This window comes from Aricia agestis, chromosome Z (assembly GCF_905147365.1).
Source record: "Aricia agestis chromosome Z, ilAriAges1.1, whole genome shotgun sequence".
Classification (NCBI taxonomy): Eukaryota; Metazoa; Arthropoda; class Insecta; order Lepidoptera; family Lycaenidae; genus Aricia; species Aricia agestis.
In genome coordinates, this window is record NC_056428.1 from 7280565 (window position 1) to 7308005 (window position 27441).

General features: G+C 35.0%; 3 protein-coding genes across 3 annotated transcripts in view; 2 read left to right on the forward strand and 1 right to left on the reverse strand.

The window, feature by feature from the left end:
* The window catches only part of LOC121739412 (nuclear pore complex protein Nup160 homolog), a 52022-nt gene extending 47458 nt beyond the window's left edge, over window positions 1-4564 (forward strand). Inside the window, exons 24-27 of the mRNA XM_042131876.1 lie at window positions 781-862; window positions 937-1070; window positions 2548-2751; window positions 4433-4564. Of these exons, the coding sequence (XP_041987810.1) occupies window positions 781-862; window positions 937-1070; window positions 2548-2751; window positions 4433-4537 (525 nt within the window). The 3' untranslated portion in view covers window positions 4538-4564. The remainder of the gene's footprint in view (window positions 1-780; window positions 863-936; window positions 1071-2547; window positions 2752-4432) is intronic.
* Window positions 4565-9822: 5258 nt separating this feature from the next.
* LOC121738609 (peroxisomal membrane protein PMP34) lies at window positions 9823-11217 on the reverse strand. The gene is made up of 3 exons (XM_042130780.1): window positions 10833-11217; window positions 10654-10714; window positions 9823-10562 (listed from the first exon to the last, which is right to left on the reverse strand). Exons 1-3 carry the CDS (start codon window positions 10884-10886, stop codon window positions 9841-9843), a joined length of 837 nt encoding a protein of 278 aa, XP_041986714.1. The 5' UTR covers window positions 10887-11217; the 3' UTR covers window positions 9823-9840.
* Window positions 11218-14499: 3282 nt separating this feature from the next.
* LOC121738608 (leukocyte receptor cluster member 8) lies at window positions 14500-19726 on the forward strand. The gene is made up of 5 exons (XM_042130779.1): window positions 14500-15838; window positions 15941-16454; window positions 16792-16996; window positions 17081-17288; window positions 19180-19726. The coding sequence occupies exons 1-5, from the start codon at window positions 14775-14777 to the stop codon at window positions 19340-19342; spliced, it is 2154 nt and encodes a 717-aa protein (XP_041986713.1). The 5' UTR covers window positions 14500-14774; the 3' UTR covers window positions 19343-19726.
* The last annotated feature ends 7715 nt before the right edge of the window (window positions 19727-27441 follow it).

Sequence of the window (27441 nt, forward strand, 5' to 3'; positions counted from 1 at the left end):
CACGATTTGTCAATTTGTAGACTTGTTTTGATAATAGAAATTTATTTTTTTGTGGTGCACCTTTCGATATCGTTTTTAGAAATTCCGTTGTTCTTACAACTTTATTTTGCCAAATTTAGAGTGCAAGTTAGTATTTTTGATAAACAATTTAAATTTTCGTTTTACAAATAATATATCTGGTGTATGAACCATATTTTTGGTGTGAATTCGGTTATAAAGGTCGTCTCGTTTTGTATGATGTTTAAGTTTTTTTTAAGGACATGTTCATTAATTAATCAATTGTTTTTTTTGATCAGCATTAGTTTTTCTGGTATGCATTCAGTTAATTAGCGGAGTTATCTAGTGTGCCGAAAAATTATTCTGATGTGCATTTAATAATATCCCATTGAAAAGACGAGATCTCGGGCAGACTCATTTATGGACAAATCGCAATTACCACATACATTATGTATATAACAGGTATAACAATTTGAGGTCAGCTTTCTTTTCCTGTTATGTAACTTTTATAAAGTGGCAGCGAAGATTTTTTTTATAAGGGCGAGCGTATATATCCCACAACGGAAAAACTATCACGCAGGTATTGATTTGTGACATAGTAATTTTTATTTATAATATTATGTAGATGTGTAATCATCAGTCAGTCAAGGTGTGACGACACGAGCCCTCACAAAGCTCGGCTTTTAGCTAGTTACTAAGGTGGTATGACTTTATTATTGTAATCTATTTTTTATTAAGTGTGTTAGGAATTAAGATGAATATTCATACTGTTTTTAATGACAGGTCATCGGACCAGAGGAGCTTGCTGCAGAATTACGCGCTGAAGATCCAGACATGCTGGATCCAGTTCAGCAAGCTTTACTCAGTAAGCGTTCATTTTTAGTACACAAGATTATAATATAATACCATACATTTATTTAACTAATTTTAATGTTTTAGGAACAGAAAAAATAGATTTCGACAGCCTTTACAATAGTCTCAAGGAAGCGGACTGCCAGACGTTACTAGCAATCACCCAAAAAGCGATCAACAATGGCCAGTTTTTACCACACTGGTTCCTGCAGAAATTCATGGTAATTATTAATAAAATGTAAGGATATGTAAATAGTTCTGAGGGAACTTGCACTTGTACGCAAAAGTGCTTGTATGGATGACGTTTCGTATATTAACCGATTCAGTGCGGATGACACGGGAGCCGTGTCATTCGCGTTTTTAACGTGTGGCGTATGACACGGGAGCCGTGTCATTCGCGTTTTTAACGTGTGGCGTATGACACGGGAGCCGTGTCATTTGAAAAACGATTGTATCTCCCTCAAATTACACTTTAGAAGGTTCTACTCTGAACAAAATCATCTTAATTTTCCACGTAGAGGCTTCGCCTCTGAATATTCTGTGATTTGAAAAAAAGTAGGGGCCGTCAACCTTTTTTAAAGGTGCATTCATTGCGGATTACACGGCAGCCGTTTCATATGTGTTTTTAACGTGTGGCGTATGACACGTGAGCCTAGAAAACGAGTGAGCTTAGAAAACGATTGTATCTCCCTCAAATTACACTTTAGAAGGTTCTACTCCGAACAAAACAGTCTTAATTTTCCTCGTAAAACAAGCCTGGCTTCGTTTCTAAATATTCTGTGAATTGAAAAAAACTAGGGGCTGTCCCCTTTTTTAGCCCGGCCGTACATTATCCGAAATTTCTGATCAGAAAAATTCGGACGCCTACCGGAACGCACTCTGTTCATACATTTTGTTGTGGACCCCGCATACCATCAGAATTCTGACGAATCAAAATGTATATGCGGCCGAATTTTTCTGATCAGAAATTCGGATAATGTGCGGCCGGGCTTTTTAGTAAGAAAGCTTTTAAGAAAATGAAGAAGTAATATTGGGCGTCCATATTATTCTATATTATTTTAGACTTTCAAGTTCTTGCAAATTTTTTTAAACGATAATGTAGAAAAATACTTAGGTTGACATCAAAGTATTACTAATCCACTAACGATTTTTGTTTGAATCTAAGGTTTTAATTTTTGTTTTCATCAAACTTCTTTAAATTGATCTACGAACGTATAATTTACATCGGAAACCCAGATATATGTGTTATACTCATTTCTCTAACTTTGAAACCTACCAAAGTTTTACAACATCTGAATAAAAAAAATGCTTATCTGCCATTTTCAGGTTAACACTTCGTAAAACTACTCGAAATCAACTCAAAACAACGTAGCCTTCCCTTAACATCAATGGCTTGGGTTCAACTAAATAAATCAAGTTAACACACGTGTAAAAACCAAGAAAAACAATAAACCTTTTGGAACATGGCGTATGACACGGCTCACGTGTCACGAGAAAATTTTATGCCGCTACTACCGAAAGTTTTAAAAAATGTGCGCCGCATTGAATCGGTTAAATATTAAAGCTATACAGGGTGTAACAAAACTAATTGATAATACTTTAATGTGTGTATGGGTATTGGGTAAGCCGGTAAGAGTTCACTGTGAAAGTAGCAGCGCTGAAAGAGTATTATTATAGAACATACTCATGCATTTACAGGAGGTGGAGTCCGCGTGGTGCGTGCGCGCGCTGACGTCTGGCGGGCGTGTCGTGGAGGCGGCGCAGGCGTGTTGCGGCGCGCTGCGGGCGAGCGCCACGCGACTCCCCCCGCCCCACCCCGCGCCCGCCGCCGCGCCGCTCGCGCTCGCAGACCGCCTGCTGCTCGAGATGAGAGAACAGCCGCAGCGCCCACCGCTCGGCGAGGTAGGATGATGATGGCTTTATCACACGTAGTACATACATTTAGGTAACTCTTGACAGACAAGGACAGCAAAAAAGGAGGAGTGAAGGAGGAGCGTTTCAAAAAGATCGTTATGAAACACGATGTTTAAACGTCGTCACGATTTATATAAACCCCTGTCCCTAATCCGCATCCTCAGGTATAATATGCTGTGTACACACTACACAGTACAGTATTTAATAAGTAAATGAATATTGAAACATTACAAGTACAAGGTGTGATATTAGCCTTGTGTACAAAGTAATCCATATTAAACAGCTAAAAGCGTGTTTGTTGACGCATTATACGGATGTCACTTTACGAAACCTTGTGGCTTGTTTTGTGTACCTTACAAATTATTGTGTGATAGCTAAAACGTTAGTCTACCGATAACCTCATATCAGGAATTCAGGATTGCAAACAAAACAAGCACTTTATGTTATGAGATTTGGTATGCCAAATGCAACTTTAAGCGGTTTTACAGTTTGTTACCTCTTCGCGCATAAACCGCTAAATTGATTTAGATGAAAGTTATGAAGATTACTTTGAGTTCTGGGAAAGGACGGGCACAGTTCCCAATTAATGTTAGAATTTTGAAGTTGAAATATACAATACAAGGGCAGGCCTGTCCCACTCGCGAGAATAGGCATCGAACTGTAAGTACCACCCGCGGGTGGCCAATCAGTAGGGACTCACAAGCGAGCGGTGACGCACGCGCAAGATTTTTCGTCGCGTATCTACTGTTTACTGATCATAGAGGAATTTTATTCATGATACTGATTTAACCGCTGTGACAAAATCGTTATAAATCTTATAAAAATGAACAATTAAAAAAGGCCTACGAAAAATGTATTTGAATAAGGTATTTAAATACAAAAATTAGATAAAAACTATACAAACATAGCAAATAAACCAATTTCATACAAAGAAACACACAAACTACACAGAAATAAACACAAGTTACTATGTTTAAATTGTAAAAGTTTCCTGCACTATAATCGAATATATAAAACTACTATAAAATATAGGTAGGATTCCTAAAATTTTATATTACTATAAAAAGGTTTGCTATTCGTACCAACAGTAGGTAATTAAAAAATATTATTTTGTTTTCTAAAAGGCGAAAACCTTGATTTCGTCAGAAAAGGTACGAGTTATGCGATAGACAGAGAGCGGACATGTAGGTGAATATAATTGTAGGCACCTAGCACTGCGCGGTCGGAATTTGAACTTTATAGTATCGTAGCATGAGTCGTTGTTTCTTAAAACGGGTTTCGCCATAATATAATATATTAGTAGTTAGTACCAACAGAATTCCCACTGGCGAAACCCGTTATAATATTCTGTGACAAGGGTCACCAAATGGCAGACCGCGGCCCGCATCTGGACCGCCCGCGCCATCCATTGTGTGCGGACCAAGCATTTTCAAAGAACTTCGTTAAAATAAATTTCGGTCTCGACTTACTGATGAACATTTTGATGTCAATAGCTTGCACCAATATTTCAAAAATCTAAAAATATGTGGACTGCAATGGTAATTTCGTTTCTGCAATGGTAATTTCATTTCTTAAAATGGACCCCTGATCTAGTATGTTAATTTTAACTACATAACTACTAATTGCATAAGTAATTTTCTACATATTTTGTCTTTTAATATTTTTTCAGGCATATGAAGAATTAAAATCAACTGTCGAAGAGTACACAAAAATAGTTATAAGAACCTCCGAAGATATGAAGCTTGCGCAAATGGATTGTGGCGTGGTTAATTAAATTTCAAATAAAACAATTTCTTTTTAACATGTCACTTTTAATTTCCCATAAAACTTTGCTATAATAATTATTATTATTGGTTTAAATTATTTGGCAACAAACCTTGGCTAAAATATATCACATGTTTCGAAACAATATAACTTGATTTTAAGTAAATAAAAATTATAATATTATAGTAATTGTAACTTAATTGGTAACTTTTTGAGCAATAAAACAATGTTCTTGGCAAACTTTAAACATTTGGTAAAGTAGCATATACTTTTAGGTTTTAACAGTTTATGTAGCCAAATGGCAAAAAACGGAACCCTTATTATCTGCTTTTAGACCTGAAATCCGGCAAGTGCGCCATATAGATTTATAGCTATATGGCGCAAGTATGGAATTATTTCCATACGTGGGAGAGCCATGCTTCGGCACGAATGGGCCGGCTCGACCGGATAAATACCACGTTCTCACAGAAAACCGGCGTGAAACAGCGCTTGCGCTGTGTTTCGCCGAGTGAGTAAGTTTACCGGAGGCCCAATCCCCTAACCCCTACCCTATTCCCTTCCCTACCCTCAACTATTCCCTTCCCTTCCCTTCCCTACCCTCCCCTATTACCCTATTCCCTCTTAAAAGGCCGGCAACGCACTTGCAGCTCTTCTGATGCTGCGAGTGTCCATGGGCGACGGAAGTTGCTTTCCATCAGGTGACCCGTTTGCTCGTTTGCCCCCTTATTTCATAAAAAAAAAATACTGCTGCTTAAAAAAATACGCTCTGCCACACTTATTAATGTCTGTGGTCCGGCTTATACTCACATCCGAGCTTAGAGTAGATAGACTCGGTATTCGATAAAACACGAATAAAATGACTTTTTCTAAAAATGATTCCTAGCTAGATCGATTTATCGCCCCCGAAACCCCCGTTATAACGTTTGGCGCCTAATACATTCCGGCGATTTTTCGTTCAGCCGCATTTATTCCGGCTAATCGTTAAACCGCTGCATTACAAAATGGCTCTGTTTTTCAAAACAGCTAGCCGTAATGGTCTAAGATTAGTGATCGAAGGTCGCAGACGAATTGTATAATCCGCCGTATTACATTATAGTAGAGGATACCGTGGGAGGTCGACCTTCACCGATCTGATAACCAGATGAGACATATTTTTTATCAAATATAATTTATAAACAAATATGTCTATAATTACTTGCCTATCTAAAAGTGCTCATGGCTATTTTTAATTAAATTAACTTATTTTTTTTTTCATCTCTTTTATTCGTTTGATAACCAAATTAATTTTATTTCACTGTTAGTTTTTAACACACAGAATATGCCTCAGTAGGCTTGCCTACTCATTTCTGTGTGCCGAGCCTGGCAAGCCGATGTGAACAGGTAAGTCAATATGACTCCATCGTTCTGCTAACTTATCGAAAGTTATATCAGATTTTAGATTATTTTATTACAAAATTAGTCGTATAGACTTGCCTGCAAAAAATCATACTTAAAGTACTATTGCCTAGCTAAAAACTTAAAAAAAATAGCCATGAACACTTTTAGATAGGCAAGTAATTATAGGCATATATTTGTTTATAAATTATATATGATAAAAAATATGTCTCATGTGGTTATCAGATCGGTGAAGGTCGACCTCCCACGGTATCCTCTACTATAATGTAATACGGCGGATTATACAATTCGTCTGCGACCTTCGATCACTAATATACAAGATACACAGTCCCATACAAAACCTCTCGAAAATCTTTCGCCAAGTAAAAGTGTTTAAAAAAGTATACATTTATCTAAAATCAACCTTAATAATAGTTATTAAAGATCTTTTTTTAAAACAATGTACAATGTGTGTTTACAAAGCAATAAATTTTTACGAACGACGCACGCTTCAAACTAAATTCAACCATCTTTAAGACATATGGACATATGTCTTAAAGTTTAAATTATTACAATTCCAAAAAAGCACTACAATAATTTTACGGCCGCACTTCGCCGCTGGAACAGGGTGAAGTAAAGTATGAGTGGAGTCGAACTGTTCAACATTTTTTGTTGATTGTAATAATTTTAATAGTCCATTTTTTCATTTTTCCAAAGTTTAATGTATAAAGTGTGGAGTAATTATTTTTACTTGTAATATTATGTTGTTCTAATATGTTTAATTTTATCGTTAACTAAAATATACGTGTATACATTGAATATAAATGCTTAGAACATACAACGCTCGCTAAAATCGGCTTAAAAATTGTTCGCATCTTTGCCGTGCTATAACTGATATCCAATCTCCAAATCTAACTGGATCTCGAGGAAACCTAAAAAAAATATATTCCTCAATAAAATAAATAATAATTAATAGCGACTCCACCAAATGGAACAGAAACACAGTGTAACCCAAACATTTCAAATGGGCATGATAAACTACGATAAGTACCTTTAGTATGAGTATTCGCAATGGAGATGGTTTATACCTCGTGTTGATTTATTTACAACTTAATTTTAAAACTGTTTTTTGTTGATTTCTTAACGAAATACCAATATTTATAATACAATGGTATGAAATATATTAGGATAAAATTAATACTTACCGGAAATATGAAATTCCATCCTTTTTTTGCGTTTTAAACGTATGATTTTTACAATTGTTGAACGAGCACTGGGACATGCTTCCCAGCGGAGCGATCGAGCACTACTAAATCGAAAGTCCACCAGAATGTTGCATTTGGTGCTCTTTTAGTGAGGTCGTTTTTTGCCGCGGACTGTGAATCCTGTATATTAGTGATCGAAGTCTGCGACATATATACAAGAATTGCTCGTTTAAAGATATAAGATAGGTATAAAATAAACTAAATAAATTAATATCTGAATAGTGAAATTGTTTCTAGCATTAACTTTATATGACACCTTAATGAAGTCTTTTTTCGAGCGAGCATGTTAATTTAATTAATAATATTACATTTATACACTTTTATGTTATTATGTGACACAGGTAGTGTTTAAGTAAATTTAAACTACATTAATTAAATTAATTATAAATTAAATACATAACACAATGAATAATTAAGGTGAGATTAAAGCTGATATGTCACCATCTTGTTTAACAAATGAAAATACACATTACATTTATAAGTCTGTAAATATTAATTACTTCCTTTTGAGAGAGCCATTTTAGCAAGTCCGGATTTATATTTTTATTAGTAAATGTCACCCCCCTAGGACGCCGCCGCCTCTAAGGCCTATCCTATTTATAAATCCAGGGCTGCATCTTAGACATAAATAGGTCAGCTGGATCAGTTAATTAACACCCTTATAAAACAAATAACATGTTAGTTTTCCTGCTTTGTAAGTGTAAACCACCACAACCAGATAATTAAGTATCCTAAGACGAAAAATCAATTAACTATCAGAGAAGATGATTCCTATTTCCTAGGCAGATGGGGACCTACGTAGTTTGTTTGCGTTACGTCAAACCCAGCCGACAGATCACAATTTGACATGATCCGATCAAATGACGTTAGTCTGTCAACTGCCTAGGAATCAATTTCCTCGATGGTACCTTCTACAAGCTATAAGAGCGTTTCTCAAAAAATTTGTACCATTTTTTAGAAAATATGATAAAATAAAAATGTTTAAATATTACCGATTTTTTTATTTTAAGGTATGGGTAAATGTCTACAAAATTAGGAATAGGGGTTGTTTTCAAACATAAAATGTTAATAAATAGCAAAATCTATTAAAACAAACCCGAGGTGCAGAAAATTTCCTATTTTGTTACCTTTACTAGATTACGTAAATTCAATGTTGAATTGTGTTATTAGAAATTGTATTTGATTAAATGGGATACTAAAACAAAATTTAGTTTGTTTTTAAAATAACTGTCTATTTTTAACAGTAAAATTTTAAAATATAGGCGGTAATGTTTCCTTTACATTACTATTCGACCACAACTCTTTGTCATCTTTACAATATTGAGTCTATTTTATCTTGTATTTTTTTTATACATATATAATGCAAAAAAAACGAAGTATTTATTTTTGTCTTCATCACAAAAACAATAATAATATAAATATTTAAAAAAAAAAAACAAAGAAATGTGCGCCCGCTTTTATGGGACAGTAACCAAAATATAATTCTGGTAACAAAATAGGATTTCTTAAACCTAGTCTACACAGTAGTACAAATAAAAAAAACCTGTTATATTTAAGAGTATCATTTCTCTGTTTCTTTACGATCCTTTGGTATAAAATCAGTATCTGAAACAAAATATTGTTTGTCTAATCTTATTACATAATAATCAAAAATATCAATGTTGCTTAAAATTATATGCCAAAACAAGATGAGCAAATAATAGTATCTTTAAAAGCTTGGCTACGACTCATGTAATTTTCATAATTATTATAATAAAAATCACATAGTCAACACTCTGCCTTACAATTTCCTATTTTGTTACCTTCTTTTCCTTATATACGTTACCACTCAAAAGTAACAAAAAAGGAAGTAACGAATAAAGTTAAATAAACTTTTTTTCTTGTATACGCGTACAACTAAAACTAATACTCGTTTATGATTTGACTTACGAAATCAAAATTGGGAGCTTTAATGGATCTTAAGGCGAAATAATAATAATATTAGAGCTTACCTGCGTTTCTTGGGTAACAAAGACTGGAAATTTTCTGGAGCACTACGCTAATAGACAACCTTCTGTTTGCGCACGTGGAACGTAAAGGAAATATCAAAACGAAAATTAGATGGATATCGAGCTTAACAATTTTGCCACTATACTAAAAGATATTTATACCAAAATAGACTCCAAAATTTAAAAAAATATGGTCACAAAAAAGGAATTTCAAAGAGGAACTTTTCCCGCGTTACAATAAAATCATTATTTATTAAATAAATTTGTTCTAATACGACCAAATATTATTTTTAAATGATTAATGGTCTTGCAGCCCTAAATAAATACTTAAGTTGTTTCAAAAATTTCCGCAAGGCCTTACAAATACAATCAATTGTTTGGGAAGTTATGAAATTGGGACACTTCATTTTTCATACGACTAGATTAGACTGATTTTTAAAATATTTTTATAGTTAATAATTTATTTATATAACTCTAATTTGTAAATGTTTTTTAATGAATTTATTTAGCTTACTACGTATACAATTTAATAGAAACGGGTAATGGTCTATTTTATGTATAGAAAAACATATTTTAAAATGTGGGACAAAGATTTAGATAGAAAGTACACTTTTTTTGAGAAATGCTCTTAAGCTATTTATAAAACTAAGAAATGAAAACAATACAGCTAATTTAAAGATATATCATTATTTAGCTATTTTAACCCTCATAATTGTTAATGTAAAACGCACAATCTTCTCATAAATTAGAAACATTAATGCTGCAGTCATAATAGTCTGTAGCAGCTTAGCCTCTAAGCCCCGAAAGATATTTGCAGGATCTCTTTTGACATCTTTAATTAATGGTTTCATACTCGCTCCAGCTCTCAGTCTAGATTGTACTAACTGCAGAGGGTATGTCATAGTAGTCGCAATGCCTTTCGCAATGGCTCCAATAAGGAAGGCCGTTAAGGTATTGAATATTCTCTTTGATACAAGACGTCTCTTTAAGAACTCGTATACCATAAATTGTATTGCTGGATTGGAAACCAGGAGCAAGGAAGGCAAAGTGCCCGACCAGAGGCCCTTGGCTCCTTCTCTCTTAGAGATTTCATAGAGGCCTCGGTATAGACTCGGATACACATTTTTTTCCAACTTCATTCTCGTGTTCACAACCCACAATGGAGATGTGATGAGCACATTCACACTGCCAGCCAACACACCAAACATCAAATCTGCTAAAGCTGAGTTATTGCTTTTCATAAAAGATCTTCTCAGAGAGTGGAAAGTGTAAAAGTATACAAAGTTCGACACAGACAAAGACTGTAATACAGGCAGCAAACCACGATATAGAGATTCCACACCTTCCTCGTTGAATAATTTCACTAATGTCTCCCATGTACTGCCTTGCAATTTTGCATCATCTTGAACTGCAATAATATTTAAATTTTTATTAAATTGTGAAATCATGATTACAATTTTTTTACAGATTTCATTTAAAGTAGGATTTATATTTAGTACCTTGCTGCCTTGAACGCAGCGTGTCTAAAGGATAGAATGCAGCCATACCAATCACGCTTCCCTAAAAATTAGTAAATCAATTATTTTACAATGAATAATTAGACCTCAGTTCTTACATAATATAATATAGTACTTAATTATAATATCATCATGTTAAATAAAAATTAAAGTAAACTTACCGTTGCCCCAGCTAAGGCATGAACGAGAGTCTCGTAACTAAATAGTGAAGACATGACTATTTTATTGTTGAATGCTTATATCAAATCTTTAAAATACAGAAACAGTATGGCAATATAAAATTAAGGTGCTTTGAATTATCTCACCACATAAGAACTTGGACCTTGATACCTAACAAAAAATATTAGGTATTTGATAAAATATTACGTGGTAAAGTTCAAGCTAAAAACTTCACTAATTTTTTATTATGATTTTTAACGAAACCATTAAATCTTATGAAAAACTTATACGAGTTAATGAAACTTAGGAAATTTAATTGTAATTTTATATTTTCTGGCAAAGGGCCCGGCCGCTTAAAACTATACGCATTTTTTTTCGAAAAGGATTTTAAAATTTAAACAAAAGTCAAAACAACACAATCATGACAAAATATGAGTAATGACAAACAGTCAGTGTCAACTGTCAACTGTCAGAACTCAAATTATTTTTTTAGTATTACTTATTAGTCTATCTAGAGTCTAGACTCTAGAGATAATATCGTATATTTTATATTAATGTGTATAGATATAACTACGACAGTATATATTAAGTCTATGGATACAACGATTCCTGAATCTATACTTGCTAATATTATAAATGCGAAACTGTGTCTGTCTGTCCGTCTATCTATCTGTTACCTCTTCATGCCCAAACCGCTTAACTGATTTTGCTGAAAACTGATATTAAGATACTTTATGTCCCGGGAAAGGACATAGGATACTTTTTATCCCGAAAAAATGTACGATTTTGACGCAACGGAGTTGCGGGCGTCATCTAGTGATTCATAAATAATAATTATATAAGAAATTATTTCATAAATACATTTCTTAATTTTGTACAACAAAATAAATCTTTATTTTGTTTATCATTAAAAATGCAAAAAATATATTTTGATATATTTTAGGCTAGTTTTATCGTTAAAGCGCTTATTCCACTTATCCTAGCTAGGAAGTCTTAGCTAGAATTCCTAAAAAATTTAATCAAGTGGGATAACATTTACGGCCTTTCCCAATATTCAATCTATCTCTGGTTTGATATACAACCAATCGCAATTCGCAGCTAACATTGAATTGACATAAATTATATGTCTCTAACGTCTAATGTGAGCTATTCCTATCTCTAGTAGGGCAAAACCAGAGATAGATCAAATATTGGGAACGGCCGTTAGAAAGCTAGGATCCTAGCTAGGTTAGGATCCTAGCTTTATAAATCTGTGGTTCGCACTTCAAACTTCAAAAGACGTTGACGTACAGCGTGCTATATATGTTACGCTCAAAGACCGAAATTGCTTAATGAGCGAAAAAATGGCTCACAACGCGTTGTGGTCACAGTGAAACAACCACGACGCGAATTTCGCGTCGCGGTTCTAATGAAAACGGCCACGACGCGTTCTGGCAATCGCAAAAAGACCATAACGCGAAATTTGTGTCGTGGCTGATATGCTATTCGTTTTTCTTGATTTGTTCTTGATTGATTAATCCTCCATAGGTATGGAAGATTATATTTGAATTACCACGCGTACTAGAAAATATTTTTTCTTTTACTAAACTACTAAATTACTAAACTTTTTTGTTATTTCAGCAAGATTATCCAAGTATATAATTAGAAAAATAATTACATTACATTATTTGAAACGTCATATTAACGAACAAGAAATTAAAAACTCTTTTTATATTAAATAACTGGCAACACTTATTTTATGACCGTATTGGATCCAATCTCTCAGCAAATGTCAAAAATCTATGATCAAGGAAGAAATGAATCATATGTCTATATTACAATTTACATCCAATATCATTGACTCAATGATCTCGGAGTCGGATCCAATATATATTATGATTGTAGTTAATCTAATACCTATCCACTTATCTGAAAATTGAACTTTGAGTTTTAAATTTCTTCTTCGTCTTTTTCTTTTTTTTTCTCTTCTTATAATGGCTTCTATATCACTTCGGCTATAACCATGGCCAGTGTCGAGTATAATATTATGGCGGGAAAACAATATTCTTTAATACATTAATTTTTTCTATATTATCGTCAGGTCAGTCAGGTCTAAAGTCTAGTCAAAGTCTAAGTATAAAGTCAATTCAGTCAAGAAGTCAAGTCGGTTGATTTAGTAAAGTGGTAGACGCTTTACTGAAACTTTCGATAGAGTTTTAGAGGGAACACAAAAGAGCACGTTTCTAGTTATTACATCACTTTCCCACACTTGTGCACGATAACGAATATCTAATGGTTAATATCCTACCAATATTACACATTAAAAACCCAGATAACACAATTTTAGGAAAATAATATAATAAATTAAAAACACGACATCACTCTTTCACATTCTCCGCAAAACTCCTTCGTCTTTTTTATCAACCAATCACAGTCGATCTTGCTTAAAAATTGTACAGATTATCCAACTTAGTTTAGGTGCTACGGGACCCAATTTTTGTTTGTTTGAAAGTTTCACCCACCTCACACCTGCTAGTAATCTTCAGGTTGGTGAAACTTTCGAACAAAAAAAAAATTGGGTTCCAAATTTAAACGTAGCAACTAAATTAAGTTGGATAATATGTGCAATTTTTAAGCAAGATCGACTGTGATTGGTTGATAAAAAGACGAAGAAGAAGTTTAAAACTCAAAGTTCAAAGGTAGTAAAATATCTTTGTCAAAGTTCGATTTTCAGTTAGTGAAAATTATTTTGTAGCAACTCTTTCAAAAATTGTAAATTAGTGGATTAATTATTGAAAAACAAAAGGTAAGCCATTGTAAAATGTAAATATAACCGTAAATTGATAAATTGAAGCAAAACATAACTATGTCATACTGTGTTCTAATACAAAGTATGTCATAGTGATTATTTGCATATTTGTATAATAATTTACAACTTAAACTATAATAATATGAAAAAGATAGATTATTATTTCATGGAAAATATTATAATGTATGCAGTTAATTTCGAAAATGTTGAAATGTGTCTATTGATTTATTGTAGTAATTAATTGCACGTTAAGGTTATGAACTTTAATAATTTATGTATGGAAATGTAGTAAATGAAAAACTTTTCATTAATTTCAGATTTTTAGGTCCCTGTACTAGTTTGCAACATTTTAGTCTGCAGGCAATGGTTGTTAAGCGAAGATTTAAGGAGGAGGAGAAGGAAGGTATGGGATTATGAGAGGTGCGGCCACTAAGGGAAAATCCTCTGATCAAGTGAGGTGGTATACAGCTGGCCTGAGCCCACGCGATATATTTCAGCTGTCGTATGTACAGGGTGTAACAAAACAAAGTAATAATACTTATGTGTGTATGTATAAAGATGCGCGTCCACTGGATCGGAATCGGAGCGTAAGCAGCGGACGGATTTGTTGCCTAAACCTTGTGGATTAAATCTGTTTAATTGTTTTGTGTTTATTTAGCTATGTACAATAATTTTTTGCGAAATAAAACATTTATTTGAGCTTATTTCTTTTTTTTTTTAATTTTTGGCATGTTTAGAGTGGAAGGTTTTGCACTTAAAAATTTTAACTTTAGTTTCAATTTAAAAAAATAATAAATGTCAATTTTTTTTCTTCTAAGTCCGACCTCTTGTAGTCTTGTTACGTAGCATTAGCATATGACATTCTCTTTGGTAATCTTTGGACGTGCTGCATCCAATTTACTTGGAATTTTAACTGTGTTGTATTTTAATTAAAAGTGTTTCATTTTATGACTTTAATTATTCTGTTTAGTTAGTTCAAAATATGTTACTTGTGTTCATAAGTACTTTAGGGTGTGATTATTAAAAGGTAATTTAAGTGTAATTTAATAGTGCACAACTCGCATCAGTCGCCATTTTGTTGTGCTATTTTTAGGCGACATTTTTTTATTGTTATAAAATTCTATAAGGCTCTACCATTAACAAAAGTTTTAAAAGAATGTCTGAAAATACTTCGAAAGAACCTCCATTGCAAACTATGAGTGGCATGCCAACAAATCACAACTCTTGGATGTATGGAGTTTATCAACAATACAATGGGTATCACGGTGGCATGTTTCCCCCATTTTATAATCACCAATATTTTAACCAAATGGGAATGGCTGGAGGGTACCATAGTGATGTTAATCAATTTCAACAAAACAAAGATCCTAAAAGCCCGGAGTTTGGCCACTTGCAGTTTTCGAAACCACCACCTCCTTTACTAGGAATGTCCCCACTGGACACGAGTCGCCCATTCTTTAATCAGTCGCCCATTAGATTTAATCTCAACGGTAACAGGAAATCGGCACCTATTCCCCCAACAGAAAATCCTCTTTTAAATAATGGTGGTCAGAAAAAACGTAAGAAGGCAAACTTATCAGGTGATGAAATGGAGATAGCGAACCCGCCATTACCCGATCATCCTCCGCCGTTGCCGCCGTGCCCACCTCCCGACCTTCCCAAGCCGCCTCCACCTCCTCCTCTCGACGTTCCTCTGCCGCCGCCGTTGGCCACAGAGGATATTCCTGAACCTTCAGACGAACCAAAGAGCGCCAGTCCGAACGGCAGAGGAGTAGATGACAAGCGAGATGACAATGATTCATCAAATTTTTTGAAATCCCCTTCTATGCCAACGTCAGCGGGCAGTTGGCCCGACAGCTTAGAAAGGTACATAAAGAGGTGTTACGAAAAATGCAAAACTGCGTTTGATCGTGACCAAATTGATATATGCTTAAAGGGTCGTATCACTGCAGCAGCTAATAAAGATGAGATTTGGACTAGAAATTGGGATGAGGAGCCTATTCCCAGTGTTCACAGCGAAAGAAACAACTTGTCTGTGAAACCTGTCCGGGGAACATTATCGTTGTATCAAAAGCCTGAGAACATTCAAGAATCAAATAAGGTCAAGCCAACATTGGGAGCAAGAATATTTAACAGCCACAAGAACTCCCCACAGAGACGGCGACGGGTACCATCAAGAAGTCGATCAAGATCTAGGAGCCCATCTAGGAAAAGACATAGGTAAATACATATTTATAATAAAGACTGACATTTTTTTCTGGGCTTGTAATATTTAAAATGTTCCACTAGTGACACTTATTCTTGTTTATTTATTTTTTTCAGCACATCATCATGTTCAAGTGATGACATTGAGGATAAAAAGTCATTTAAAAATAAAAGTAGGCAGAAAATTAAAGACAGACTGTCCTTGGATCAAAAAAGGCCAGATAAATTCCAGAAAAATGTTAAAAAGAAACCTTTCCATCAATTTAACTCTGAAGAAGTGCCTGCAAATGCTGAGAAGCTTCTCAAAAGGGCAGAAAGATTTGGGAATACAGCTGTACCCACCATAGCAAGCTCCTTGCAAGCCAACAGCAAGAAGCCTGAACCAACTCTCAAGAGACCTATTATTCAAGATGCAGAAGGCGATTATGAGATTAACAATATGCATATAGTGGGTACATGCAATGAAATTGAGAAATCATTTTTACGTTTGACCAGAGCCCCAGAGGCCTGCGAGGTTCGGCCCACACATGTATTGAGGAGTTCGTTAAGAAATGTAAAAGATAGATGGATTGAAAAACAAGATTACAGATATGCGTGTGACCAACTTAAGTCCATTAGACAAGATTTAACGGTATTAAGATTGTTTATTTAACATTTGTTTTCATCAATTGCTTTACATTTTATTGCATATAATTGTCATTGAAGTACCAATATCTCATAACTCTATTTTAAAGGAGAAGAAAAAACGTTTAACTTTTTAGGTTATGTTTACAAAAATTTTCTATAATTCCTAATAAAATGTTTTTGTAATAATTTCTAATGATTCCAATTTAAATAATATATCAATTATTCTTGTACAACTGTCAATGCAGAGATGATCTTGAAGTTGGTTTATTAAAAAATGTTACAAGTTATTGGTGCTTCAACAACAATCATGTACATACTAATGGTTTCTTTTTATGTGACAGGTACAAGGAGTTAGAGATTGTTTCACAATAGAGGTATATGAAACTCATGCCAGGATAGCTCTCGAAAAGGGAGATCATGAAGAATTTAACCAGTGTCAGACACAACTTAAAATGTTGTATACTGAGTTACCACAGGGTCGAAATAATGCACCTGAGTTTACTGCTTACAGGATATTGTACTACATATTCACAAAAAATACTTTAGGTAAGTATATCATTATTGTTATCTAAATTTTAAGTCATGACTTGAAGAAAAGAGTTTGCATCTAATTTTTATATTTTCTTACAGATCTTACAACAATATTTCAATTTTTATCAAAAGAGGATAGAGAAAATGAATGCATCAAGCATGCCCTAAATACAAGGTGTGCCTGGGCTACTGGGAATTTGCACAAGTTTTTCCTGCTATATAAAACGGCTCCACTAATGGCAGGATATCTCATGGATTGGTTTGTGGAGAGAGAGCGGAAGCAGTACCTGAAATACATCATTAAGTCGTATGTCACATTTACTTTTTTAGTAATGCAAATGCTCCTAAAATTTATTCTACTCCAACTGCATGAGAGAATGAGTCTCCCCTTAAATTTATGGAAAACATAATATTGTTATTAACTTATCACATTTTTTATTATCACTCATCAAGTCATTCCACAAACATCTTGCATGACTCCTAAATAAATAATTACTAGCTATTTGACCGAGCTTTGCTTGGTATTTCGATAAAACACAAATAAAATGTCATTTTCTAAATATGACTCCTAGCTAGATCGATTTATCGCCCCCAAAACCCCCTATATACTAAATTTCATGAAAATAGTTGGAGCCAATTCCGAGATTCCAATCTATACTAATATTATAAATGCAAAAGTATCTCTGTCTGTCTGTCTGTCTCGCTTTCACGCCAAAACTACCAAACCGATTGTAATGAAATTTTGTATACAGATAGTCTAAAGCCTGAGAAACTACTTTTTTACTGGAAAAAAGGGTTGTAAGGGGGTGAAAATGCGTAAATTTGTTCAACCTACATCGCGCTGACGCTTATATATATATATACGCCATTCAATCACACTTCTAGCTTTTATATTGAACAAAAGTTAACAAAAGTTACAAGTGTTATTAAAGAGACAAAAGAGAGTAGAGGCACATACGAGTGAATCTCAACAAACATTCGAGGAGAAATTACGGGATTATGAAATGGATGGACGCAGCCAACCGGAAAGGGGGGTTCGGGGGGCACAGCCCCCCGTCAAAACAAACACAATCCAGAAAGTCCAAAAGTTGATTAGTTTAGAACTTAGACCACAACACAGAGGGAGCCGAGCGAGCGCAGCAAGCGTGCTGCGGCAGCAGCCGGCGACCGTCACCCAAATAAAAGGGGGGCTCGGGGGGCGAAAAACATAATCTTTCAATAAAATACAAAAAGTTTTCCTATTCTCCCAAATTACATATTAAGCTAATGGTCGCCCTAGTTAATTTGCCATCAAACCAGTTGGCTAAGCGTCGTCTAGATGTAGTGTTGAACGTTGTAGTCAACAAGTCGGCTAAACGACGTATAGCCGTGTGATTGAATGGCGTTGTTCAATCAAAGGGCTAGCTGTTTGATTGAACGGCTATTTAAACCAGTCGGCTGCGACATATATATACAAGAATTGCTCGTTTAAATATATATAAGATACCTAATACCTATATATGTACCACTTTATAATGAGCTATTACATATTGTAGAAAACTTCAGGTTGTGTCCTATATTTACAATAACTACTATTAAAATTTTGAAAAAATGTATTCATGCCAGTCTTATTTATTATGCATGCCTGCCAGCCATTAATAAAATGCATTTAATACATAAGTAATTACTTTAACATTATGTAATAAAATGCATTTAATACATAAGTCATTACTTTAACATTATGGGTTTGGGGGTTTGGTGTTGGTGTAGTTTTTTTTTTAAATATTTTTATATTATTTTATTCATTCATTATAGAATTACTATACATTTTAAAAGTTTATAAAAATTTGGACAACATACTTGGTTAGGACAACATCTTTCAAATCTTACCTTATATGTATTGACATTTGCTATATTTTTTTATGATATAAATATTAAGTAATACTTTACATTAGATTCTTCCAAAAATATAATAGGTATCTATATCTGACTCATAAATTCTCCGCCTTCATTACATTATAGGAAATGAAATTCAAGCCCTTTTTATTTTCAGGAATATTTTGTGTGTGCTTGTATCTTAATATTGTTATACCATTGAATGTTGTGGATACATTTTATGTGTATTTATTGCACATTAATTCATAGTGTATAGCTAAAGATACATTTTTAGCCAACCCTAGTAGGTTGGTCTGTGAATTAATATTTTCTTATGTGTGCAGCTACAGACAAACTGTGCCGGTGGACTTCATCGTTCGGGAGTTGGCGTTTGAATCACATTCTAAGGCTTTTGAATTTTTAAATCAGTTTCCTCTTTCGTACACTGGCTGCGATCAAAGTGTAATAGATTGCAAGGCCAGCCTCCCAGCCATTGCCAGTATATAACATTTTCTGTTTGATAGCCATCCTGTTATAGTAGCGTGTTGTTGTGTGGTCATGTAATCACCACAGTCACAGGGTCCAACAGTACAGAAGTTTCGTTGTCAACATTCATTTTGCTAGGCTGAAGTGGCGGCATAATTTTACATACATCACCTTGAGTTATTCGACAGAGGATGTTTGGTGCAGCTTGAAGAAAACCTGTTTAATGAAGAGACTCAACAGTCAAGCTAAAAAGAGGAATTCAAATTGGGAGGTTAATTGCAATGACAATTTATTCAGTGCTAAAGACTTTCAGAAGACACCATGTTATTTTGGACAGTAAACTTTTTAGATTAATTTTGTAAATATTCGGTTTTAACATATTTTTGTTTCCAATCAATGAATTTTTTCTTGCATGTAGATGCATTGTTCATGTTAAATAAATGTTTTTAGATATTTAAAAAGAATTGCATTTTTAAATTAAAATCCCGTATACTTGATGCTTCAATTTAGTACTAAGCCACAATTTCACCAACGTCTGTTAGTGTTAACAGCTTGTTAAAATGTAATGTCTTCTCTTTCATTCATAAGAAAAACGAAAGAGGTAACGTGATACTAATTCGAGCGTTAACTTTAACAGTCGTTGGTGAAATTGGGGCTAAACATGTTTTAAGTGTATCATGTACTATCGACAAAGGGCGTCAAGGGCTAAGAAAATCTCTTAACGGCGCCCAAGGGCGTCACCAGCCGATGGCAAGTTGACTTTACCTACTACAATTCATACTTTTTTCATCTATACTTAATATTATAAAGCGGAAGAGTTTGTTAGTTAGTTTGTTTATTTGAACGCGCTAATCTCAGGAATTACTGGTCCGATTTGAAAAAATCTTTCAGTGTTAGATAGCCCATTTATCGAGGAAGGCTTTAGGCTATATTTTATCACGCTAAGACTAATAGGAGCGAAGTAACAGAAAAATGTGGAAAAATTATATTTGGCAACTTTTTTAGAATCTGTAGGGGGGGGGGGGGGGGGCAGCTGCCCCTCCCTGGGTTCGGTTCGGTTAAAAGCAAAACTACTAGCTTAGGTCGATGTTGATGTTACTACGTAGTTCAGCTATCTAACACTTGATGTCAAAATTCTTGAATATTGTGGGACGTAGAACTTAAAAAAATGTATATTATTAATAATTATAATAAGTTTAATTAATTTTCATTTCAAATAAGTGTTAGTATTTCTGTAGATCAGAATGGGATCGCAATGATAGTTTTGTTTGCTAAAATGTAGCGTTACGAGGGCTGCTATTTATGTATCCGGAATTAAAAAAAGAAACAAACATATTATATCATTTAATATGGTTTTATTGCTTTTCAAAATATTCGCCGCGATGATCGACACACTTTTGCATACGCTGGAACCAATTTTCATAGCACTTTTTCCATTCTGATTGAGGTATCTCCAAAACGTGCATTTTGAACGCATCAACAGCCTCTTCGCGGCTCGAAAAACGTTGACCACGTAATTTGTTCTTCGCGTATGGAAATAAAAAGAAATCGTTAGGTGCCAAATCAGGGCTGTACGGCGGATGACCAGTCAATTCGAGCTTTTGACCCTCCAAAAACTGAGTTGTTTCAGCTGAGGTGTGACAGCTAGCATTGTCGTGATGTAATATGATTCTGCGTTGTCGGTTGTCCTTTCTTATTTCTTCAAAGACTTCTGGTAAACAAATGGTCGTATACCATTCAGAATTAACCGTTTTACGATTCTCTAATGGCACTGTAGCCACATGTCCATTAATTCCAAAAAAACAGGCGACCATTTGCTTCAAAGTACTTTTTGCACGAGTAACTTTTGTTGGTTTCGGCTCATCTTGGAACACCCACACCGTTGACTGTTGTTTAGTTTCGGGGTCATATGCATAGATCCAAGATTCATCACCTGTGTAGATATTATAAACGGCTTTTGACGTACCACGCACGTATTTTTTTTATCATTTTTTTGCATCAATCGACACGAGCCCGTTTTTGATCGATTGTCAAGTTGTGCGGAATCCAACGCGAACATATTTTTTTTACAGCCAAATGTTCGTGTAATATCTTATGTATGCTCGTCATACTTATGCCTAAGGACGCCTCTATCTCGCGATATGTAACATGACGATCACGCATTATTAGTTCCCGCACAGCATCTATATTTTGTGGGACAACAGCTGTTTTTGGGCGACCTTCTTTATTTTCATCCGTGAGCATAGACCGCCCATGATTAAACTCACTGTACCAGTGATAAACAGTGGTTTTTGATGGTGCTTCATCTCCAAAAGTTGCGGTGAGTTGAATAAAGCACTGTTGTTGATTTAGCCCACGCCGAAAATCGTAGTAAATCATTGCACGAAAATGTTCACGCGTTAAATCCATGGCAAATGAAGACACGCAATTTTCAAAATGACGCCACAATGGAAAAATAATTGACAGTCACATGAAACAAAATGTATTCTTCAACCAAAGAGTTCTATTTTCAAATGTTGTAATTACTTTTTAAATATTGTTCTTGTAAGTGGCCAGTTCCGGATACATAAATAGCAGCCCTCGTAGCAACATTTTCTGATGGCATTAATTTATTGGTAAGTAATCGACCAATTCTGTGTGTAGTTAAAGTTAGTTGGTGCAACCCAGTCTTAATGACTGGGTTGCACCAACTAACTTTAACTACAATGGAAAATGTCAAATCTTTGGTTTAAGTTAAAAATTGACGCCATCAAGACGCCATATTTAACCATAACCATAGAGCTCGACAAGGTTTTAAATGCGCGTGGCGAAAAAAGGAACTAACGCTGTCATTATACAAAAAACGCCATTTTTACAGTTCTCCTTCAGCAGCGCCCCCGCCCACGTGCTTTTCTTCTTCTTCTTTTTTATTAATGGCTTCTTTGTGAGTTGCCAGTATCAGAGTGTTTTGGCAAAGACTTTACTTTATGAGATGGCTTTATGAAGAAACAAGGTTACGGTATGATGAGACGCGTACGGTGACTGTTGAAAAATCTAGGGTTAGTCCTGTACACCTTACAATTTAATACTGTTAGTATAAATATAACCTTGTTGACCAGCTGTCAATTTCTCCGGTCAAAGTTAAGGTTAAAGTTAAAGCCATTGGGCTTATGCTCATGCTGTCAAGGAATACTATAACTTGTGTGCCACGAATAACGTCGGATATGCAAATCCAACCAGCATCTATCCATAGAACAATGACGGTTCATACGGTACGCCCTTAAATGATCCATAGAATAATGACGATTGGTTAATTCCGTCAATAAAAAAGTACCTACAGAAAAAATAAAGAAGAGTTTTGACTCTTATATAGTTACTTTTATAAAGCTTAATCAGTGTAAATACTAATATCATATACCAAAAAAGTAAGTCCTCAGAACAACGACGGATTTATTAAATCCGTCGTTGTACGGTGGCTAAGAAGATTAAGTCTTCTGTTCGGTCGAATTCGGTCGCGTAACAATCAATTTTCTACTGTTCTTCTATTTAATGTAGCGAAAGTGTTTAATTTATAAGTAAACAGCATCTCAAGTCTTTAAAAAGCAACAAAATATTATGATATTCACTTACCCATAATATTATCACCATTTTGCACAAACGCTAACATCCGTTTTAACCTTGAATGCATAATATTTTGAACTTATTCGAGTTACATAATATGCCTAATACGTATTATAAACTATTTTAATATTCTTTAAAAAATATTAAATAGTGCGTTACGAGTAAAAAGTACGCGTAACCGTAGAACAGGGACGGTATTGACCATCCGCCGCGGTGAGCGGGGGGTGGGGGACGGCGCCGTCCACCGAACTCAGACGCATTGTTTAATCCGTCGTTATACTACGGTCACACCAATCCGTCGTTTATCTAGTCTATAAATCAGGCATTTAGTGGATTTTTTTATAAAATTTTATAATCAGTCGATAAAACACATAAATACAAGTCGATTTGTGCAATAAACCAAAAATTGAAAAAATCAGATCAGTCTTTATTCTACGATCATGACGATCTTAGTACTATATACATAATTATAATATATTCTGTGACAGTACAGAGTCGAGAGAGAGAGATGTGTAAAGCTTTGTTTTAGCTTCGTGGTAAAGCTACACGAGCACGAGCTCTTGACTATGCAATAAAAAACTTGTAAATAAGTTATATGTAGGGGCTACTGCTGCAGCCTGCCTTACAACCAATATTATAAAGATAAATGATAATTAAGGGAGAACGATTGAAGATGATAAAATAAAACCGCTCCCTTTGATGGATAAATGATAACTGACTTTATTTTACGTTAATCGTAATACAAATGAATATGCTCCGCGACATTACTGAATCTTAAAGTGTAAGCATATTAATTATGTACGGTTGGCAACAACCCGTACATCCTGCGCCCCCCGAAAGATGGCGACGTTGATATAAATTAAAAACTACATCATACAATCAGGGCTGTAGCTACAGTCAGATTTGAGGTAGGGCAGCATTGGTTACAGGTAGGGCAGAAGTACAAAAAAATAATCATAATTTATTGATTTCTTGGGTTTTGGTATTTTTAAGGTAGGGCATTATGATTTTAAGGTAGGGCATTGCCCCCCAATGCCCCCCTCTAGCTACGGCCGTGCATACAATGATACACTATAGACTACGTAATAAAAATTGTATTTTAAAAATGTAAAAAGTATAAACATAAAAATGATATAAAAAGTGATAGGTAAAATTATATTATTATTGTTGAATATAAAAACAAAAGAGTAAATTATTTGCAAACACAATATTTATGTTATGATATAAGCATGATAGCTTTAGTCTTTCAATTCACTTAATCTAACAGAATGACTAAACATAGGGGAAGTGCTTTTATCGAGGCTTAGCACTGATTGTCTGATTTCACCAGATACATTTCGAACATTCGGGACACTCGAGAACACTTCACTAATTGCCTTTTTATTTAGCACATTCACATCACTAACACTAATACTGCGCTGGACTCCCGTGCCAGCGGCAGGGGCGGGGGCGGCAGCAGGGGCGGCGTCCGTGTCGCGCGTGCCGCGGGACGCCTCCCCGCCCGCCAGCTGGCGCCTCCGTCGAAGTCGGCGAAACACCAAGACACCGCCGATGATGACGAACAAGCTGACCATGATGTATCCCAGAGCATAATGATGGACATCGTGCACACTAAAGTCCATACTATTAGCTGATTGTTCCTTTATTTCTGATATCTGCGTCTTTAAAACTTCCAATTCACCTTCATGGTTTTCTAACTTAGGTATATCGATTGAGGAAGTGTTAATGATATTATTCAAGACGGAGGACTGGGGTATTTCGAGCTTTTGATTGATCTAATCGGTTGCTAAAGTAGTTGTGGGAATAAATTGTAAAATCATCACCCTTCAAAATGCACATAGGACCTAAGCGAATGACTCCGTTGCCTATCAGTACCTGTGACGATTACGTCACAGGTACTGATAGGCAACGGAGTACGATTTGCCCAGCTGGGATTACCCAGCTGGGCAAATCAGCCGGACACTGCATTGTTCGCAACAGGTGTACAGCCATTCGTTATCTGCGTGTAATTTTATCCAGCGCTCTTTGCAACGCGATAGCTCCGACTTGCATAGCGGTAGGTCAGTATCGCCGTCGACGATGTTGACATCACAAATTTATTGTTTTATCTCCGTAGTATGAACAGGGCTATTAAGAAAGCATAAAACTTTCTCATTTGATAAATACCGACATGATTGAAGATTCGATTCTGATAAAAGGATAAGGGAATCCTTGTTGATATTAAACCCGATGTAGGGAAATTTCGTAGTTAATTGATAGTACTTCTGATCTTTCTTCTTAGGTAAACTTATGATCTTGTCGAGCTCAAAAATTTCGTTGTTTAGTATAGGAATCTTTACCTCAGCAATATTTGTCAGTGACTCTCGCGGCAACTCTCAGTAGCTTATAAAGCTAAATAACATTTGAGCCGTCCGTCGGTAGCACGAGCTCCCTTTGCAAACGACCTGATATTATATTTATTTGATTTTGCAGTTGCTCCGGTGATAGAAAGTTTGTGCTGATATGACCTTGATTAATTTCAGTGAGAGTGGCGATGAGAGTATCCTGAATACGTCTAATTTTGGAAATGATGATATGAGCAACTAACGACAAAAAAGTTATATAAGTGGAACGTGATGAATATTGCTTAACTTGATACACTTCAGAAGCCAAATCCTTGATATGATTATCGATAAGAGAAAATTGTTTTTGCATGACATCCTCGTGCCTCTTCACTATGTTATACTCGGCCTCTATGACAAGAGTTTGGTTATGTAAAAGTGTTTGTAAATGACTCTCATTTTGCTGAATATGCTCTATGTCCTGCTGATACTGCGTGCCGAACCTTTCATCTAGGACACCAAATAAGGAGTTAGCAATGTAACCAACTCCATTAATTAACCCTTCTGTCTTCTGTTTGATTGATTTTTCAGCAGCTGATTAAAATGATCTATCTCATCAAGCTCGTGTTCCAGTTGCAAGGTAATAGATTGATAATCTTGAGAAGACCCATTCTCCTTTATGTGCTCAACATATTTTTTAATGGTTTCTCAGCTTTGCCAATATGTAGACATGTTATAAAAAATAATAAGAGCCCATTCGTCTCTTATATGTTGAAGGTCCGCGATTTTATCAAAATAAATGCTTTGATTTGTGTTTACAGGCGTGATCATAAAACACGCACAGAACTTGTTGCAAGCTCGGTGATAAAAGGAATGACATAAACATGAAAACAGTCATAAAAAAGTTTTTAAAGTTAATACGTCGAGGACGCCGAGACCTCGTGTTATTTGATTCTGGAGTAGGTAGGAGTAGGTAAGGAATTAATACAATGTCATCTATTTTGATATTCTTTCCTTCTTTCTTCCATTTAGATCTAACCTGTAGCTGCTGCAAATAATCAGACGACCAACACTTCCAAAACTGCTTATTGGTAGATTGAACGAGTTGCCATCAACGGAACCTGAGTCTATGTGTTTATCAAAGGATAAACACATAGACTCAGGTTCCGTTTGAGGCCTGGTGATGATGGGACCTCCAATTAAAAAATGTCCCGGAGTTAAAACAGGATCCTCTGGATTTTCAGTGAGCGCGCAGAGTGGCCTTGAGTTGAGGCAAGCCTCTATTTGTTGGAGAACAGTAGTAAACTCCTCGTACGTGAATTTCTGCTCGCCGATGACCCGCTTGATATGAAACTCAGAGAATGTGGACTGCTAATAATGAAAATTAGGTAGCATTCTCCACTGTCGAAATTCGACCTCATATAAAAAAAATTATTAGAAGTTTCAAATTTCAACGCTTTTCTATTGATATTCTATTGTCAAAATATTGACTTTACCTATTGATTATTATGTTTTAGACATAAAGTTAATATACCTAACGGAATAGAGAAACAAAGGCCTGAGCAAGAGAGATGTCACTATCAGTAACACTGGGTGGTAAAAAGAGATGTGTGATACATGACAGCAGCACTCTTTTTTTGACGTCCAGTCGGCACGTGCCGCACGTTGACAATTTCATCTCATAGAATTCATGTTCAATTATGCTTGTGTAAGTGTATACGTACCTACACATATTTTTCACACAGATGATAACCAATTTTGATTACATTTGACAGCTCGAGATCATTGCTCTATTCCGCTAGGTATATTAACTTTATGGTTTTAGACTTAATTCCTGCGACAGTCTCAGATTAATTAAGTCAGAAAATGACAGACTGGCCGTGTAATAATTGTATTGTTGGGAAGTTTAGCAAGCCCTGCTCTATAGTCTATACTCTGTACAGTATGTTTTCACATTTATACACAATTATTTTTATCTTACACCATTTGGCCAACTTATGCATGTTTATTTAAAATTTCAGATCTAAGGAATAACATAAATGCTTAAATAAGCAAATAGAAAATGTATGAAATAAACTTATAAAATATACATCTTACTGTTAAAAATCTATAGAATGTCTACATATTTTACAAATATAATAACAGACCATGATTCTAGAACTTAATATTACTAATAAATGTTAATACCTAAAACTATCA

Coding starts and splice junctions, on each gene's coding strand:
- LOC121738609 (XM_042130780.1), bottom strand. CDS start 10,886: ATGTCTTCACTATTTAGTTACGAGACTCTCGTTCATGCCTTAGCTGGG. Junction 10,715..10,832: donor ATGCCTTAGCTGGGGCAACG/GTAAGTTTACTT, acceptor ACTAATTTTTAG/GGAAGCGTGATTGGTATGGC. Junction 10,563..10,653: donor GCTGCGTTCAAGGCAGCAAG/GTACTAAATATA, acceptor ATATTATTGCAG/TTCAAGATGATGCAAAATTG.
- LOC121738608 (XM_042130779.1), top strand. CDS start 14,775: ATGTCTGAAAATACTTCGAAAGAACCTCCATTGCAAACTATGAGTGGC. Junction 16,997..17,080: donor ATTCACAAAAAATACTTTAG/GTAAGTATATCA, acceptor ATTTTCTTACAG/ATCTTACAACAATATTTCAA. Junction 17,289..19,179: donor CTGAAATACATCATTAAGTC/GTATGTCACATT, acceptor TTATGTGTGCAG/CTACAGACAAACTGTGCCGG.